Here is a 16435-nt window from a genome sequence, read left to right as displayed (position 1 = left end):
AGTAATCATCTCTTTTACCTATGCTGCTTTGTTGCCACTTGGGCCGCACAGTTCCCTTATGTTGTTCTCCATTTACTGTGGGGAAAAAAAAACTTGTCTTGTTAGCAGCCATTGACAACGAATAGATATTTTTTTTCTATGGTTGTATTTCTGTGGAAAAAAAAAACCCATGAGAATTATCTAAAATCTTTAAATTGTTAAACTTTAAAATCAATGGTAATAGTTTGTATCATACTGGACCAACAAAACAGCTCTGAAAGTGTAAGATTTAAGTTACAAAAATTCATTGCAGCCACATCACAAAAATACTTTCCTCAGAAGGATCTTCAAAAACTCCATGGAACTCTTGAAAACATGTCAGACTCAAATTCAATTTAAGACCGAAGGCTCGCTATGAGCAAACCACACTTAAGTGACTTGATTATTGTGGCTTGCAGATATATTTTTTATGGTTTTTGTTTTTTTTTATGTAAAGACTGGGAAAAGTGTGTTTCTAAAAGAACCTTATCATAAATAATGCTTGTAATCTAATGTAGATCAGAGAAATAATCAAGCAGGGAAAAAAAACAAACAAGATTTCAGATCTTGTAGAAGAGGACTTGACAGCAAGTTGGAGCTGCCAAGTAAGTGAACAGGCCAAACCAAATTATCACATCATTTAGCCACTGATTAGTGATCTGAAATTGCATTAGTCCTGCAACGGAAAAAGCCAGTGTCAATATACAAAGCAAAATTCCTGGGAGGACTTGCATTTCAGAAGCCCTCTTAAAAAAGCTGACTACCTGAAAAGTTTGGGAAGAGTTGGAAACCACTGTAAACAGAAAATAGATTCCATTACCGTGGCGACGGTTCTCTGTCGCTTGAGCAATATTAATTGGCCTGGGTGGGACATGTCCAGGGCGTGTTAATCCGTTAGATGAATTAAAAAAAGTTCTCATTGAAGGTTTTCTATATGGCTGGTGGATTGAGGGGCCTGAGGGATTTGCCGTCGGGGTTGTGAAGTTACGGAAGGGATTTCTTCTATCTAAACAAATGAAAAACAAAATCAGGCTTGGTTAGAGCTTCTTATAGTTTTCCTGATAAAAGCACCATTTTCGTCGCACAGACGAATGATCCCGTTGGGTTAGAAGGCATACAGCAGTGAGATGTAGCATGACCATTGATGTCGTGTTAGCTGTGAAGAAAAAAACACGATGGCGTGATTGTGTTCAACACAGTTTTGCTACGACGTTAAAGCATACTCCTTTGGATGAAGAAGTAACTTGCTTTCAATATTTGCGTTATTTTGAATAGGCTGAAGACTAGATGGCAGTTTTCCTTTTCCAGAATACTTATGACAAAAGAAGTCCTAGGAGGAACAGAGACTCATAACTGTGAGCCCCCAAGTGAAAGAACAGAAAAGTAAAAGAAAGACTTTGATCAGCTCATTCTCATTGACAACAGAGGAAAAATGTCAGATTATGCTTAAGCTTAGCATTCTGTATATTTTATACAGTAAGTGAATAGATGGTGTATCTTGAAACTTATCAAAACTTAATAACATACACAGTTTTGGGTTTAAAATAAATGACCATTAATACTTGCTAGTTTTTGCTGTATTCTTTTATGGATGAATTGAACATTTGATCTCATCCATTCATCTATTTTCTAACCATTTCTTCCAGTTCAAGGTTGTGGAGGAGCCGGAGTCTATCCCGGCAAGCAATGGGCACAAGACAGGATGCCAGTCCTTTACAGGGCAGACGCAGACACACTCACACCTAGGAGCAATTTTTCCAGAAGCCAGTTAACCTTACCAGTATGTTTCTGGACTGTTGGAGGACCCTGGAGTACCTGAAGGAAACCCACATGAACACGGGGAGAATATAGAAACTCTGCACAAATAGATAGCACCTCATGTCCTGAATTTGAATCTGGGATCCCAACACTGTGAGGCTAGGTCACATTGATTTTAATTTAATTTTATAATTAGCGTAAATGCTAATTAAGTTTGAAAACTGAGCTATTTTGGTTCAAAAGTGCTATTGACTTATTTTGTATTTGTAAAAACTGAGGGCTATAATGTTTGACGTTTCACACTGTGGGCTTGTGTGCTGCAGACTTAGTTGTGATTATGTCAGATAACATACTTGAACAAAAGCCTAACTTCAAACAAACAGAGATCTCAGTTGCAAGAGCTGATGAAGCCAAACCAGTCCACAAGCACAAGACTGAAGCTAGTTCAGAGTTTGAAAACATTCACCTTTTCACATCAGGGCTTTTGAGTTGCAATGAAGTGCAAAATTGTTCCAGAGAGAATTTGATTTATGTGATAGGAAAATAGAAAAATGTGAATCTAAAAAGCAAAACAAATGGTGAAGGCTAGCAATTGAACAAGCTGGAAAGCAGTGGAGCTGCAGGAGCATGACCTAAAGCCTGAATAAAAAAAGGAATTAAAATGAAGTGAATATAAAAGCAAAACAACCATTACCCCAGATAACATTTGGTCTGAGAGTAGCAATGGATGGTTTGGATACAAAGTGTCCTTGATATGTTTCACCTTTAGCTGTAGAAGAAAAAAGAACACATTTACATAGGCAGCCTGGGCTACATAGAAACACCAAAGTAAACTTTAGAAAATGCGGAGTATTTGAATAAATTCAGTTCATTGACATTTTTAACATTTATACTCTATGTACTGTACATGTATATGGTCATTAATACTTCAGCATGATTAATGAATTGTGACAAAAGCACCATTGTGTCATTAGGGGAAAAATCAATTAAGAATCAATGAAAATGTTGCATTAAACATTGTTGAATATTGTTAAAATTAATGGTAGAAATGTAATTTTTTTTCAGGGAGACACCTAGTCGGACCAAGTCCCCAAATTATTGAATGCTCCTGGCTTTCATTCGAACTGATTCAACATGATATGAATCATGGTACCGTATCTATAAATAACCACATGATGCAGATTTATAACTATTCAATCCCAACAAACACGGCTCATGTATTTGAACCTTGTAATTAATCACAATCCCATATTTGTTTTTTAGACAGAGCAAATTGCTCTTGGCCACAATTTATTTGTCATCAGCTATCAGCAGCAAGATATTCTAAAATTTCCATGAACTAGAAGGAAAGAATATGAACTACAGTAAATATTAACTTAAATCACATTATTCACAAAAATCTTTTTTTACTGATTACTTTACTAATTATCTTACAATTGATTAGATGCTATTCATTTTCCTACATTTTGCCTATAACAAAGCGACTTGAATTGCAGAAATCTAAAAACATAATTGGCCGTAGCTGAAAAGAAGTGAACAGCTGCTTTCTATAGACCAAATGAAGGATCACTACAGCCAACAATAACTTAAGCGCTGGAGCTATCAAGTCTCTAAATACTTCAGAACTATCAAATGTTTTGGGAAAATTACAAAACCTGTCATAGAACACAACAGTTACTGAAATTAAATTTCATGCAAAAACTTATCACTGTTGCCCCTTTCTTGTCCCTGTAGGCTGGATCCTTTCAGTTGCCGAGCTTGGCACTGACAGGAAAGTACAGCTTACAAAGGCAAAAGGATTAAGCATTGCTCGAGAAGAAGAAAACGCCACTGAGCACTTCAACTACTGCGGCGTTGGCTAAGGCCCTGATGCCTTTGAAGGAAATAAAAAAAGTTGAAAGAATCTCAGTTACCCAGAGAAATCTGATGTCTTTCAGTTGTTTTAGTTGAGGAAATCTGTGGTCTTGTGGTTGGAGTATCTGCTCTGGGTTGAGCTTGCCCTTGATGCTTTTCATCATTTACAGAAGGAATTACAACTGGAGTGGCAGATGTAGTGAGGGTTTTGGAAGGAATGAATTGGGTAGTGGTGTCTGGCACATCAGCAGATGAGGACGGCACTTTTGTAAAACTGTTTGCTATACCTGGATGAAAAAAGAAATTTTATTCAAGTGACCTTCATGGTATCCATAGTGTTTCATCAGTGGATTTCCTTTAAGTAGGGAACCAGAAGAAAGTTTGCAATTAATTCTAAATTATTACTGAACTCATTTTTTTTATTCGTTCAATGCTTTGATTTGGACATTTGTCAGTACACAGTTTTAAGAGGATAATAGGCAAACAAGTTTGTAAGATGAATTATTTTCAAAAGATGCTCTTTTCCTCTGCAGGAAGAATTAGAGACAAAATTAAAACCATCTTCATGCCTGATGTGAGTACTAGTGGAATGCAACATCTATAGTTTGTACTGTAATGAGGGAAAAACAATGAAGCCAATTATTTATACAAAGACTTTGATAGATTGTGATCAATCATTTTATACTGTGGCATAACTTATTGCTTTTTCAGTTTTAAAGGCCATGACTAATGTCAGCTAATTAAGCAATGACTAGACAAATAGTAATTCCTTTTCATCATGTTTTTCTGATGCTATAGGCATTATCATTCACTGAACTTAAAAGTTTAGACAGATCAACCTCTAAGATATAAAAAGTATCATCTGCCATTGTTTTAATAGTTGATGCAAATCATTTACAAGGAAATGTAACTAAATTCTCACAACACTGTGTAAGAATTTATTTAAAGTTTGCTTAAACTCAGAGTAAGATACTAATGAAGGTTCTTAAAAACACTATTTCTAGACCTTTTTAAAAATATATCACAAAATGATGGAAAGACCAGTGCTTGTGTGTAAATCTGGTCATATAATATGGTCAAAAATGCTGATGAACTACATACCCATCTGGTTTGGTCATTTACAGAAAGTGAAATTGATTTATTAAAATTACTATGGAGGCAAATTGATGATGTAAGGGTAGATCAGCACATTTTTCCTTAAAAGATAAAAATGAATTGGACTTTCCCAGCATGCAGTTATGTATCAGACACTGCACATGCAGTCTGGATGAACCCAAAATGTGCAAATAAAGCTTGGTTAAACATCTGCTGAAAGCACAACCTTGAAATAAAATCTTAAAAATAAAAAGAAGGAAAATAATCTGAAGAAAAAGATGAAAGAAGTACATAAAATATGGAATAGCATGGCACACAAATGAGTTTACATCTGAGCAGAAAGTTGACTTGTAAGGACACATGAAAATAAACAATAATCTAATAATAAATACATTTTAAAAAATCTGTATTGCAGTCCCTTGTTACCGAAAGGCACTGATATTAAGATATTAAGATTATTAAGATATTAATACCATTGAACTTGATTTGGAATTCTACTGTTGATTCAGTGGTAAAGCAATTTTTTTTGAACGGGTATTTACATTACTGGTCTCACATACCAGGATACCTACTGTATCCTTACACAGTACATCCATTACATATCATCTATGGAGGAGCTCATTATATCCTGAATTAAGTCAAAGCATAAATACTACATTAAAAGAAGGTTTTAATTTTCAGGAAGCTGCTTAGTTCACTTGCTGGAATCCTGGACAGACATTTTAGAGACCATTAACTTCATTTGAATTTTAAAAATAACCCTTGAGAAAACTAAGCAACATGAATAATACCTTTAAGTAAATTATACTGGGTGAATCATGCCTAAATTAATGATTTTCCAATGAATTTAGCCAAAGTCCACTAACTTAGTCCTGGTTTCAGGCCCATTTGGCATTGGCTTAAAGATAGTGCCTTGTTCTTAGTGGGATACTATAGTGGCTCTGAATCATATGAAGTAGGAGGACTTTTAACAAAGGAGAGTAATCGCCAACACAGCTCAAGGAGTGGACACCGTTAAAGACATCAGGAAAGGGAAGAAATGTTTGGTCAGAGAGACAACCAGAAGAGACAGACAAAAAGATAAGTGAATGAAACACAAACCACAAACAAAGACACACACAGCACAACAAAGACAGGAATGGATGAATAGATATTGTGTGCAGAGCGTGAACGGGCAATATCTCTTCAGAGCGCTGAGTGTCATTTTTCCAGGGCATACCAGCAGCTGAAATTCAAACAGGACACAGCAAAAAGAAGAAACCATGCGCAAACCTTGGACTGGGCAACAAAGTCTTTCCACTGCCCAGACAGACTTACACATCTGTTTCTCCGGGAGTCATCTGTCTCACAGTGGTGTTGGCTCGTGACTTTAAAGAGACTCAAGACATGCCAGCTAGCATCATGCACTCCAAAACAGCTACATACTTAGACTCCTCCAATAAAGCAACAGTTTTTATGTAGCCAAGCTTGGACCAATGGCAAGTAAGCTGCGTGATAAGAAAAAAATAAGAATTGTCTGTCACTGTTACCCAGTGTACCCTGTGTCCTGTGAAGTAACTTGGATGATGGGTCTGTGGGTGTGTCCGGCTGCTTTCTGTGTGATGCTGCAGAAAATAATAAGGTTTCAAAACTTCTTAAAAAGATTACAAATATCGTAGACCGAAAAAAAAACATCTGAGGCAGCTGGAGCAATGACAGTGTAAAAACACAGAGGATCATATGGAAACAATGAGCAGTGCTGTGAGTTATTGATCTCCAATTGCTCTCCAGTGATATGCCATGTAAGATATCCCATGTAGGAACAAAACTCTTTCACACTGTAAAGCAAGTCCAGGCATCATGTATTATATTTAACCACAGTAGAGAGAGCTGCTGATATATGAGCTGCCATATAGCGGCATTGTGAATCATTTTAAAATTTGAAACAAAAAGAATACTGTGACTTATCAAAAGCACAGCTGAAATGTTTTACAAAGCATCTTACCAGGCTGTTACACATTGGGACAAATGCATTTTTCCCAGTGAAAATTCAAAGAATGTGTTTTTTTTTCCCACAGCTGCAGCAGAGATGATGTCTTATACGGAGTAAAGTGCTTTGCGTTTGTGTAAGTAGTTTCCAGTCATTGCATATACAGTAATTACATCCACCTAATAGCAGCTGCATAGAAGATAATGTGAGTTAAAGCTGTGGAACAACAAAGAGAACCAGAATGTTAGCAGAAAAAAGGACAATTACCAAGAGGTCTCCTGGTTGTTGAAGGAGAGCCAGGATGATTTGTATGGGGAAACACTGGTGGTTGGGTCTTGTCATGAACCGCTGGAGGAAAAGTCAACAGATTATATTAACTGCATTTCACGAAAGTCACAATGAGCTCCCCATACCACAACATAAGATTGATTGATCACAGTTCATGTAAGTCTGGAGTGTCTGTGATTTTACTTCAACTTAGACTTATTTTTCTTTACAAATCCTCATGTAAAGAAAAGTTGGTTATATTATAGTGTTCTTGGTTATTCCCTATCCAAATATCTGGGCTGAAGTTCTACATATTCCTGGTCTGGATGGAAATGGCTCCTTCCATGTAGCCACAACCATGAAGTAGCAACAGCAGGACTGGCCATGAATCTAAGCTCATTGTGATATTATGGCTCAGCTGCAGCAAAATAATTAGTAACACTAAGGCAAAACTCAGACAGCATTCATAGCCTTACATGTTAAAGCCTGAAACATAAAAACACATTCTTCAGCGAGTTTAAAAACCTTTTAGTTATGAACATGGCTCCATTGTTTAAAGAAACTACAGCAAAAAGCACTACTTCCAACACATGTTGGCTCTATTCAGTGGAGCTTTACTAAGACAGTCGGATGTTGCCTACTGTATGTCATGAGTTACCTTTCAGAGAAAGTTTGAAAGATTGACTTAATAATAAGAGTGCTACATTATATAGTATGTACATATTACTGCAATGGGTCCTATACCCTGTAATTTACTGAAACACACAAATCCGTGTGAAGAAAATAGAAATTGTTCTGTGTAGTGTTAACCTCATTCCTGCTTTATTACTATTACTGTGTCATTCACTCGTACTCCACTAGGGGCTACAGGGACAAGATGCAGTGAGCTGGTCATTGGCTTCACTATAAATTGCCATCATCCCACCAGCATGAGGTCCACATCAGGACGAGGAGGCTGGGACCCCCCTGCAGGGTGAGCAGTTAAACAAGGGGGAGCTGGAGATGGGGCAGAGGAGGCTTGAGTGAGGCGAAAGGTGGAACAAAAAGGGATTTGACTATTAAATACTGTATATAGCTTCAAGAAATGACATGGGGAATGATTACGATTTAGAACAGCTGGATCGAAAGGCTTGTTGTCACCCCTCCTGATCTTCAGTTAAGAACTTCCATGAAGCTGTTTAGCAGCTGTATCCTATGAGCTAATGTGAGGGACTTATTTCATTATAATATGCTCATTTATTAGGAGCACCAACAGAGACTGTGTTTTTAAGTCAGTTATCTTCTAACGGTTGCAGAGTACAGCTATAAATAAACAACAGTTATAACTGCCCAATTTGTGTTTTTCTTTTGTCCTGCTAATATACTTTCAGTAATGGAGAAAAGAGTGTTCTGATAGTAACTTTAATCTTAAATATCAGTTTTCATTGCTTAAAATATGCAGTTATCTTGAAGGATATTTAAGGAGTGGAGAATTTTATAGTAAGTATTGCAGTAGGTGAAGATTAAAGCAAAATGCTTGGTGGGTTTAAAGATCAAGTCAGATCAGCTGAGGTCGACCTGCAATTGAGAAAGCAGTTATCCATTTGGATAACTCAGTTCATTTATTAGACCCAAAATGAACAATTCCAAAATATTTGTTTCTCGTGAAAGTAAATACTTACTGATTTTGGGCGGTAATGGATCTTTGACTGATGGAATCACCGGCTTCTGAAAAAAAGCAAGAATATTAAAAATAAAAAATACTTTTAAATACCTCTCTAAGGATTTGTCTCATTTAGCATGATCTGTAGCAGTTTTAAATGTAATTATAACTGAGCAGCCAAAGCAGAGAGAACAAAACAATCATTTTCATATGTACAGTACAAGTGCAACTCAGTATTATTACAGTTGCTGGAAACAAAAAGTTATATTTAGGCAGTGCCTTCTCAAAAAGTCTCTTTGGATCCTCGCTTGGGTTCTCAATAGTTTAATGTTTTCTCAGGAGGATCAAGAGTTTCTGTGGAGTTACTGTATAAGGAAGGTGTCAGAATGAAATCATGGAAAATTGGGCACTGAATTTACTGTTTGTCATATCGGGCAGAATCGATATCTTGTTTCTCTCCTGTGTCTTGCCAAGTCCAGTGACACTGCCGTGGGTAACAGGAATATCAAACGTGAAAGGTGAAGTGGTAATAAAGTTATGACTGCAGAGGAATGAAAACAGTGCCATTCCATAGCAAGCCAGTAAACTGAATAGCAAGGTGATTTATTTTGTGTTTGTACTTGGTATTCTTACTCTCTGGAGAGGTGTAGAGACATCTTGGAGACCTGTACAAGCAAATGCTGACCGTCCTAATTTGTCCCACCCACCTTCAGTGGCTCAAAACATGTTTTTTTTTAAATTCTTTTGCCTTGTTAAACAGGGGAGGATAAAGATTTTCCTTACTCAGATTTCCTGTAGGAATATGCGCTCATCTCCTTCATTGAGCTCCACCTTGAAAGTGCTGGATCCATCCAGCTTTACAAATGTTATGGCTGCTTTTCACGTGACTTGTCAGTTTTCAATGACTGTGTGCATCTCTGCAAGTAACTTAAGAGCTACCAGAAGTACTTACCAAAAGCTTATCAGTTTGAGGCTTCTCTTCTTTTCTGGGGTTCATCATGGGTCCATTTGGTTTCATGTGTCCATTTGGTTTCATGGGTCCATTTGGTTTCCTGGGTCCATCTATAATTTTGCATACATATGCAGTACACACGATAAGTACATAACATCATATATTGTCAGATAATGCAACAAAAAAGTCACAGTATGAAGGGCCTAAACATAACTAACATATCAGAAATTTTAAAATAACTACTGTATATATCAGTTACAAAGCTATTAACAAAATCCACTGATAGTAATTTGTACTTGAGTACAAAGTGATTCAAGTGGCAATGAGAATGAATAGATGAAATTGTAGCATGAAACAAGAGAACAAATGAGACAGTAAAAAACATAAAGCCATTTGTCCCCAGATTCAAGCAGAAAAGTGTGTGTTAAAAGGTTAAAAGTTTAATTATTGTGTTTTCTGGGAAAGGGCTTTTCTTGATAAAGTTTTGCTATTATCATACAATATGTTAAATATTATGGAAGCGCATTGCTGCCACCAAGGGAAAAAAATGTGCCCCCTTATCTCGTATTTATGAAATAGCAATGCTTATGTCAGTGTTCATCCTGTTACGTTGTGCACTGAATGCATGTAGAAGCTACCGCGAACTTGGCTGCCACTTTCGGTTTAATGATCGTGTCAATGTCCAGTGCTGCAGAATTTGTTATTTCACGCTGAAAAGAGAAGAAAAGAAACACAACGCTTTGGTTGTGAGGGCTGTTTCTTTTTTTCTCTCTTTTTCAGCATGGAATAAACCTTTAACTTTTTCCTTTGCAGCCTACGCATGCTGACGTAGCTACCTTCAGTACTTGATATCGGTACTATATGACAATTGTGCAATTGCATGATCACATAAAGTACACGAGAATTACCATCTCGTAACAGTGAGATAATTCGGGGCGAGAAAGTTATCTCGTAATTATGAGATAAGGGTGAGGATTTTTTTTACCTTGGCGGCAGCAATGCGCTGCCGTAAAATATACGATGAGTGGTTCATTACCTTTCCCATTTGTTGAATAAACAACTGGCCTGCTCCACACTCCATCTTGTTTGTTCTTGCTGGGCCTTACACCAAACTCATAAGGGGTGTTGGGCCTCAGTCTGTCAATGACAGTGTCTCTGGTGGGGCAGGTCTGGTAGGTCCACTTCTTGTTATGGTGTTTTGGCCTGTACCTCACAGTGTAGTGTCTGAAATATATAAAAAAAAAGGTTTGGTTTACTTATTTTTTTTATTTTAATAGGACCACCTATAGATCAGAACAATACTTCAGTATATTTATGGGTTATCTATTTTTATTCCAGCTAACTTAATATTTTATGTTAATTTCTGGATGCGAACACTGCAGAACTGGAATTCAGACAAAAATGAGACCTGAAGAAGGCCCCACGGTCGAAACACTGTGCTTCTTTTCTTCTCTTTTTAGCATGGAATAAACCTTTACTCGTTCCTTTATTCCATTTATATTAACTACATTATTATATTTGTTGTATGTACAGTATGCTTATGTTTATTCAGTGTAAAAAAAGTTAAAAATGTAGCATATAAAATGGGGCATAACTGCGTTCTGCAGAATAAATACTGTAGCGCCCCCACCGGACGCTTTAGTGGGTGTACCTCTGTATTAGCTACGTGCCAGCATCATTGCTCTAAAACACCTTGGAGGGAAATGAAAATACTGTGCTAAATCGCAGCTTGTCCCCTACAGCCATGAAGCAACATGTAGCAACACATAGCAACATTGTTCTACAGAACTGAGATTGATGGGGCTCAACAACTGGTGCTAAATCAGACACCTGCAAAGCATCTAGTGTAAGATCACAAAAAATATAGCTGTCTGATCACACTGGGGCTCATTAAAATCTAACATGAGCTGCTACCTTGACAGTAGGGCTGTTGTTTTGCCTTGCCTTTTCAAATGCAAAGATTTTTTTTTAAATGTATTATTAATTAACTTACACTAGAATAAAAGACACACATAGACATTGACAAGAGTGTCATGTGTTTGCCTAATTGTAAAGTTCCTAAAATATACAAAACTGTCAATTGCAAGCTTGCCTGACAGTCTGGACCTTTTTTCTGATGTGGACTGGATTTTCTGTTGCGTAATTGTGTCCAATTCATTTCTATATTTCCATCTTAATGTCAGATATTTCACCCTGCTGATGGTTTCCAATATTTAATTTTGAAGTACCTTAAAATGTACAAGAGTATCCACTCTTGAATTCTGAAATATAAAAAAAATAAAAATATATATTCAGGTAGCAAGCATAAAATAGTTTGTATTCCAAAAATACTTCTGTTATACAGCATAGTATAACAACAGGCATGAGAGAACAGAAATAAGATTTGTGAGAGATCCCAGTATGCTGGATTTAGTCTTGTCTTATCTTATTCTAGATTCTAATTCTGTTCTGTAATTGATATGAGTCCCAGCGTGATCAGACAGCTCTAGTATTTCTGTCTGAGAGCTGGTTTTCATATCCTTCTCAAATCCCACCTCTCCTCTAAAACACCTTGGAGGGAAATGAAAATACTGTGCTAAATCACAGCTCGTCTCCTAGAGCCATGAAGCAACACGTAGCAACACGTAGCAACATTGTTCTACAGAACTGAGATTGATGGGGCTCAACAAATTGTGCTAAATCAGACACCTGCAAAGCATCTAATGCAAGATCACAAAAAATATACTGAGAATGTATTTCCTATGTTTAAAGAAATATTTTTACCAAGATGATAAAGAAGAATAGTTTTAGTGCTAACTGATCCAGCCCCCTTTTTTTATTAAACTCCATATGCAGTACTATAAGATTGATACTTGGAAGATGTATACAGTAAAAGAATGAAGGACTGTAGCAGCAAATTAAGAGTGAAAGAGCCATACATTTGTTAACTTATAGCAACTAAGAACAAACAATTATATATTTGTGCAAATGCATTTCTCCACTGTTATGCACAGTGGAGTGCTAAATAGGTGTTAAGACATAATCACAAAGGTCTTATGTCAGTCTTGGAAATATACCTGACATATCTGCACATTCTTTCTCCTCTCTCACTGGACAGGCACCATGAAAAAGAAGAACTATAAATCACAGTTTGGATTATAAAGGAATAAATAACAGCAGAACTGCGATCCAATAGGATATCGCCAAGGCCGTAACTACTGGGAATGGAAGCAAGCTGTTTGCACGGAGCAAATCCTTCTATCTGTTACCTTGCACAGGAAACTAAGAAGACACTGTAATAATGTGGGAGTACCAGGCAGGTGGATCAGAATATTAAGATCAGGCATGCAACATTTATAAAACGCTATTTATTAATTTTTTATGTTTAATTCTTGTCTTTAGGTTATTACAGCACAAAGACAAAGGCATGTCTTGCTGGTGCTTTCATATTTTTTCACATGTCCATTTAGTAAATTTTCTGTTGAGCACAAAGTGCTTAAAAGTCCAATGTTGGCATTTGTTGAGTGAGTGGAAGTATCTTGCATGGTTTCTTGTGTTCCTTGTACTGCAGGTGGACTCCAGAAACAAAAAATATTACATGAACCTTTGCTACTGACTCTATTTTTATTGCTACTGCACACCTTTGTTAGATGTGACTGCATTGCTCTGATGGGAAGAGAAGCATAGATTACTACTATTTACTGCTCAGGCATGATGTCTTACGTGCTACAGCAATAGCTTCACGTGGTAATATTTCAGAGAATACTTGTAGCTTACCCATCTTCCAGGCAGTCATTCATTATGCTTCCTTCATAAGGCATTTTCAAGAACATTCCCCAAGACAGCAAGACGGACGTGGGTGTCACAGAGCCGATGACAAGATGAAGGGGTTTCTCAAGGTTGACTTGGCCTGTATAAACATAGAGTGTTTTTTTTTTTTTGGTTGTTTATAATTCTGCTTTGGTGAATTTCGTTTTGGTTCTGAAGATGCCAAGACGATGCATGGACATACGTGGCTTTGGTCATTAGAGAACAATTTCACGAGCACGATATTCCAGTGCGGCAGCCACACCACTGGCGTTAAGAGGGGGTTTCTGTGAACCCCGCCATGGAACTGGATTTAATTTCTTGTTTCAACAATGTGCTGACAATCCCCACCTTCCTCTCCTGTGATAAGACATGCACCCCGGTCACACAGCAAACAGCTTGAGTAGCTTGAGCAAGTGTGCACAGTTAAAAGAATGCCAGCACCAGCATGTCATCCAGGCCCAATGATGATTTAACGTAAGAGATGTGGTAGATCTGTGTGGCACAAAGTTTCTGAAACCCGTAGAACTGTGTAGACAAAGAATTGTATACAGTAAATTGCTATAGAGAGAAAATAACCAAGAAGCAGGAAAACCACTAATCAACAAAATAGACAAAGGTGTACTATGATTAATTAAATAGTAAATTAGATAAGTGGCTCTTTCCAGGTGAGTTCAACAGACTGAAGACTGCAGGCTTGAATCCAGCCATCTATGTCTCTCAAGCAGAGTGACAGGGAGTCACTTTTGATCACTAGAGGGACTGGATTGAAAAGGGTCTGTGGGAGGATCCTTCTCTTACCACAGTGACTCCTGCCAGTAAGTCTGTGGGTATCAGACAGACACAGGCCCACCATCCACATGAGCTTTAACACAATGAGCCCTGTTTCACCCTTGAATCTCAGAAGGGGAAATTTAGGCTTTGAAATCACATTGTGTTGTGAACCACATTACATTGAGCTTTGCTAAAAAAAAAAAAGGCAAAGCCTTGAAAATACCGACAATGTGCTAGAATAATTTATAATAGGTTGTAGCTGCTGGTAATTACTTTAATAACATCCTTTGAGTAGTGTTGATCACTGTGCTCACAGCACTAGTTTAGAAATCATTTAGTCACAACGCTACCATAAAGTAGTTATAGTGTACTCAGCTGCTGTTACTGGCATTTTGAATTTCTATTTATTATCAATTCAGGAAATATTATTGAAAGTAAATTGGTCAGTATGAAAAATAATGTGCATTTCCTTTCTGAAGCCCACTAACTGATTAATGCCTTGGCAAAGATGACTGTGTATTGCTTGAAATGTCTCTAACTTCTTAGAGAAAATTCCAAAACACGCCAAGGACAATAACAACAGCTCATTCTTCTCACACCACACACGTGCTTTCCATATGCAGCATATGGAATAGGACCAGGGATGTGAAAACACAGAGCCCCTGATAAACCTCTGAATGGCCTGTTTGAAAAGCTCCACCTCACGACATCAAAAGAGAGGATATCCAGTGCAGAGCATTTGAAAGTTGTTGACGGGCAGTGGGAAGGTTTTACAGTAAACAGTTTTTAGAAGTAAGTATAAAACCCTTTTGTCATTCTCTAATTGACATTAACCCCTTTTAATCTGCATAATACTTAACACAGTATAATAAGGATAACATCATAATTTATACATGGAATATGCTGGAGTATTGCCATGATAATAGTCCTTCAAATTGACATAATAGGTTGCTGTGAGTTTTGTTACGGCACAATGCCAGTTCGAATTCTTTTCATGGGCCCCCGAAGTTGAATGCAAAGTGTTTCACGTACTGTATAAGGTTTCCATTTCCATTTTCAGCACACACTCAGCACAATCAGTTCAAGAAGCAGAATATTTTTGTATTTATTTACATGAAATCCATTTAAGGAAACAGTCATTTTTCTATTGAGATATGAAGGTGAGGATGTCAGTGCAATAGTATGGCAGTCATTTTACCTGTGCATTGCTTCTTCACGTCATTGGCTGGGATCGGCTGCACTGCTATCAGATACTTGGGTTCAGCATCTAAATGAACAAAACCAGTTGTTAACCACTGGTTAACACACAGAGAAGAGTATTTTTAATGGAAAAGTGAGAAGAAAACTGGAATAATCTGGCTCATTGATGAGGGTGGGGAAACAAATAGGAGCCAGCACAATGCTGTAGAGAGTCTCTCTCAGTTTCCAAGGACAGCTGACCATAGAACTGGCAATAAAATTAAAAATAATAGCTGAAAATGTGTTTTGCAACAGTCTTTAATCCCTGAAGGCAAGTCCTAGTAATGAAGCATATTTTACAGAAAGCACACATGAAAAAATGATTAAATACATATATATATATTGCACTATGAAACAGTTTTATGAGAATTTAAGCATCATAGCCCATGTTGCAACATACTGTATGAAAACTTAGCATCTGAAACAAGTGATGATTTGAAGTGTGAAACTGATTCTTGTGGAAATAACAGAAAAAAATAAGGTATCATCGTACATTGTACGGGTGAGCTCTATGACTAGCTGACTCTGACCAGAGCTCCCCAAGTCACTCCACATGAGTGGCAGAGCACCACGAGGGCAGGGCTGTGATTAGACAGACAGGGTTATGTCAGCCTTCCAGCTGGCGGCCACCCCTGGGATTGCCAGGTGCCTGCAGGATTGCAGAGCCATCGGCGACCGATGTCCTGCTCCTGCGGTGGGCGCCACCTCTCCCAGAAGGCGTTGAGACGTCTGCGATGTGTCGAACAGCGAGTGGCTCGGGGAATGGGGGTGTCTCCCAGGCACCGTGGGAGCTGCTGCCCGGTGAGTCAGAACTTAAAACAAATCGCAACTCCGAACTGGGTGGGTGAGCAATTAAAAAAGATGACATGATGAAAGTTAATGTGCAGAACACGCTGGATATTTGATTCTCATTACTGAGTTGATGTCAGCAGACTGTGTTCTCTATAGAGGTTTCCCTGCTCTGGAATTTGTGTGAGAGACAGGCCTGCAGAAAGGAGCCGCCCTCTCAAAATGGATAGATAATAGAACCTTTGATAGTAAAACCGAAATGAATTAACTAAAAGCCAGTATTTGATGTTAG

At 37.7% G+C, this 16435-nt stretch overlaps 1 protein-coding gene across 9 annotated transcripts in view; it reads right to left on the bottom strand.

Moving 5' to 3' along the window:
• The window catches only part of LOC148835741 (target of Nesh-SH3-like), a 45681-nt gene that overhangs the window by 15611 nt on the left and 13635 nt on the right, over positions 1 to 16435 (bottom strand). For 2 of the 9 annotated variants that reach the window (XM_088915000.1, XM_088915004.1), the window contains exons 3-14: positions 15314 to 15382; positions 13312 to 13444; positions 11784 to 11816; positions 10592 to 10779; positions 9556 to 9665; positions 8623 to 8668; positions 6962 to 7042; positions 6255 to 6329; positions 3690 to 3917; positions 2471 to 2545; positions 839 to 1024; positions 19 to 75 (exon numbers count right to left, since the gene is read on the bottom strand). In XM_088915000.1, the coding sequence (XP_088771126.1) occupies positions 19 to 75; positions 839 to 1024; positions 2471 to 2545; positions 3690 to 3917; positions 6255 to 6329; positions 6962 to 7042; positions 8623 to 8668; positions 9556 to 9665; positions 10592 to 10779; positions 11784 to 11816; positions 13312 to 13444; positions 15314 to 15382 (1281 nt within the window). The remainder of the gene's footprint in view (positions 1 to 18; positions 76 to 838; positions 1025 to 2470; positions 2546 to 3689; positions 3918 to 6254; positions 6330 to 6961; positions 7043 to 8622; positions 8669 to 9555; positions 9666 to 10591; positions 10780 to 11783; positions 11817 to 13311; positions 13445 to 15313; positions 15383 to 16435) is intronic. The other 7 variants (XM_088915001.1, XM_088915003.1, XM_088915002.1 and 4 more) reach the window with 7 other exon arrangements.

Source organism: Atractosteus spatula, chromosome 4, assembly GCF_055471065.1.
Source record: "Atractosteus spatula isolate fAtrSpa1 chromosome 4, fAtrSpa1.hap1, whole genome shotgun sequence".
NCBI lineage: Eukaryota > Metazoa > Chordata > Actinopteri > Semionotiformes > Lepisosteidae > Atractosteus > Atractosteus spatula.
This window is presented reverse-complemented; position numbering and strand designations above follow the sequence as displayed.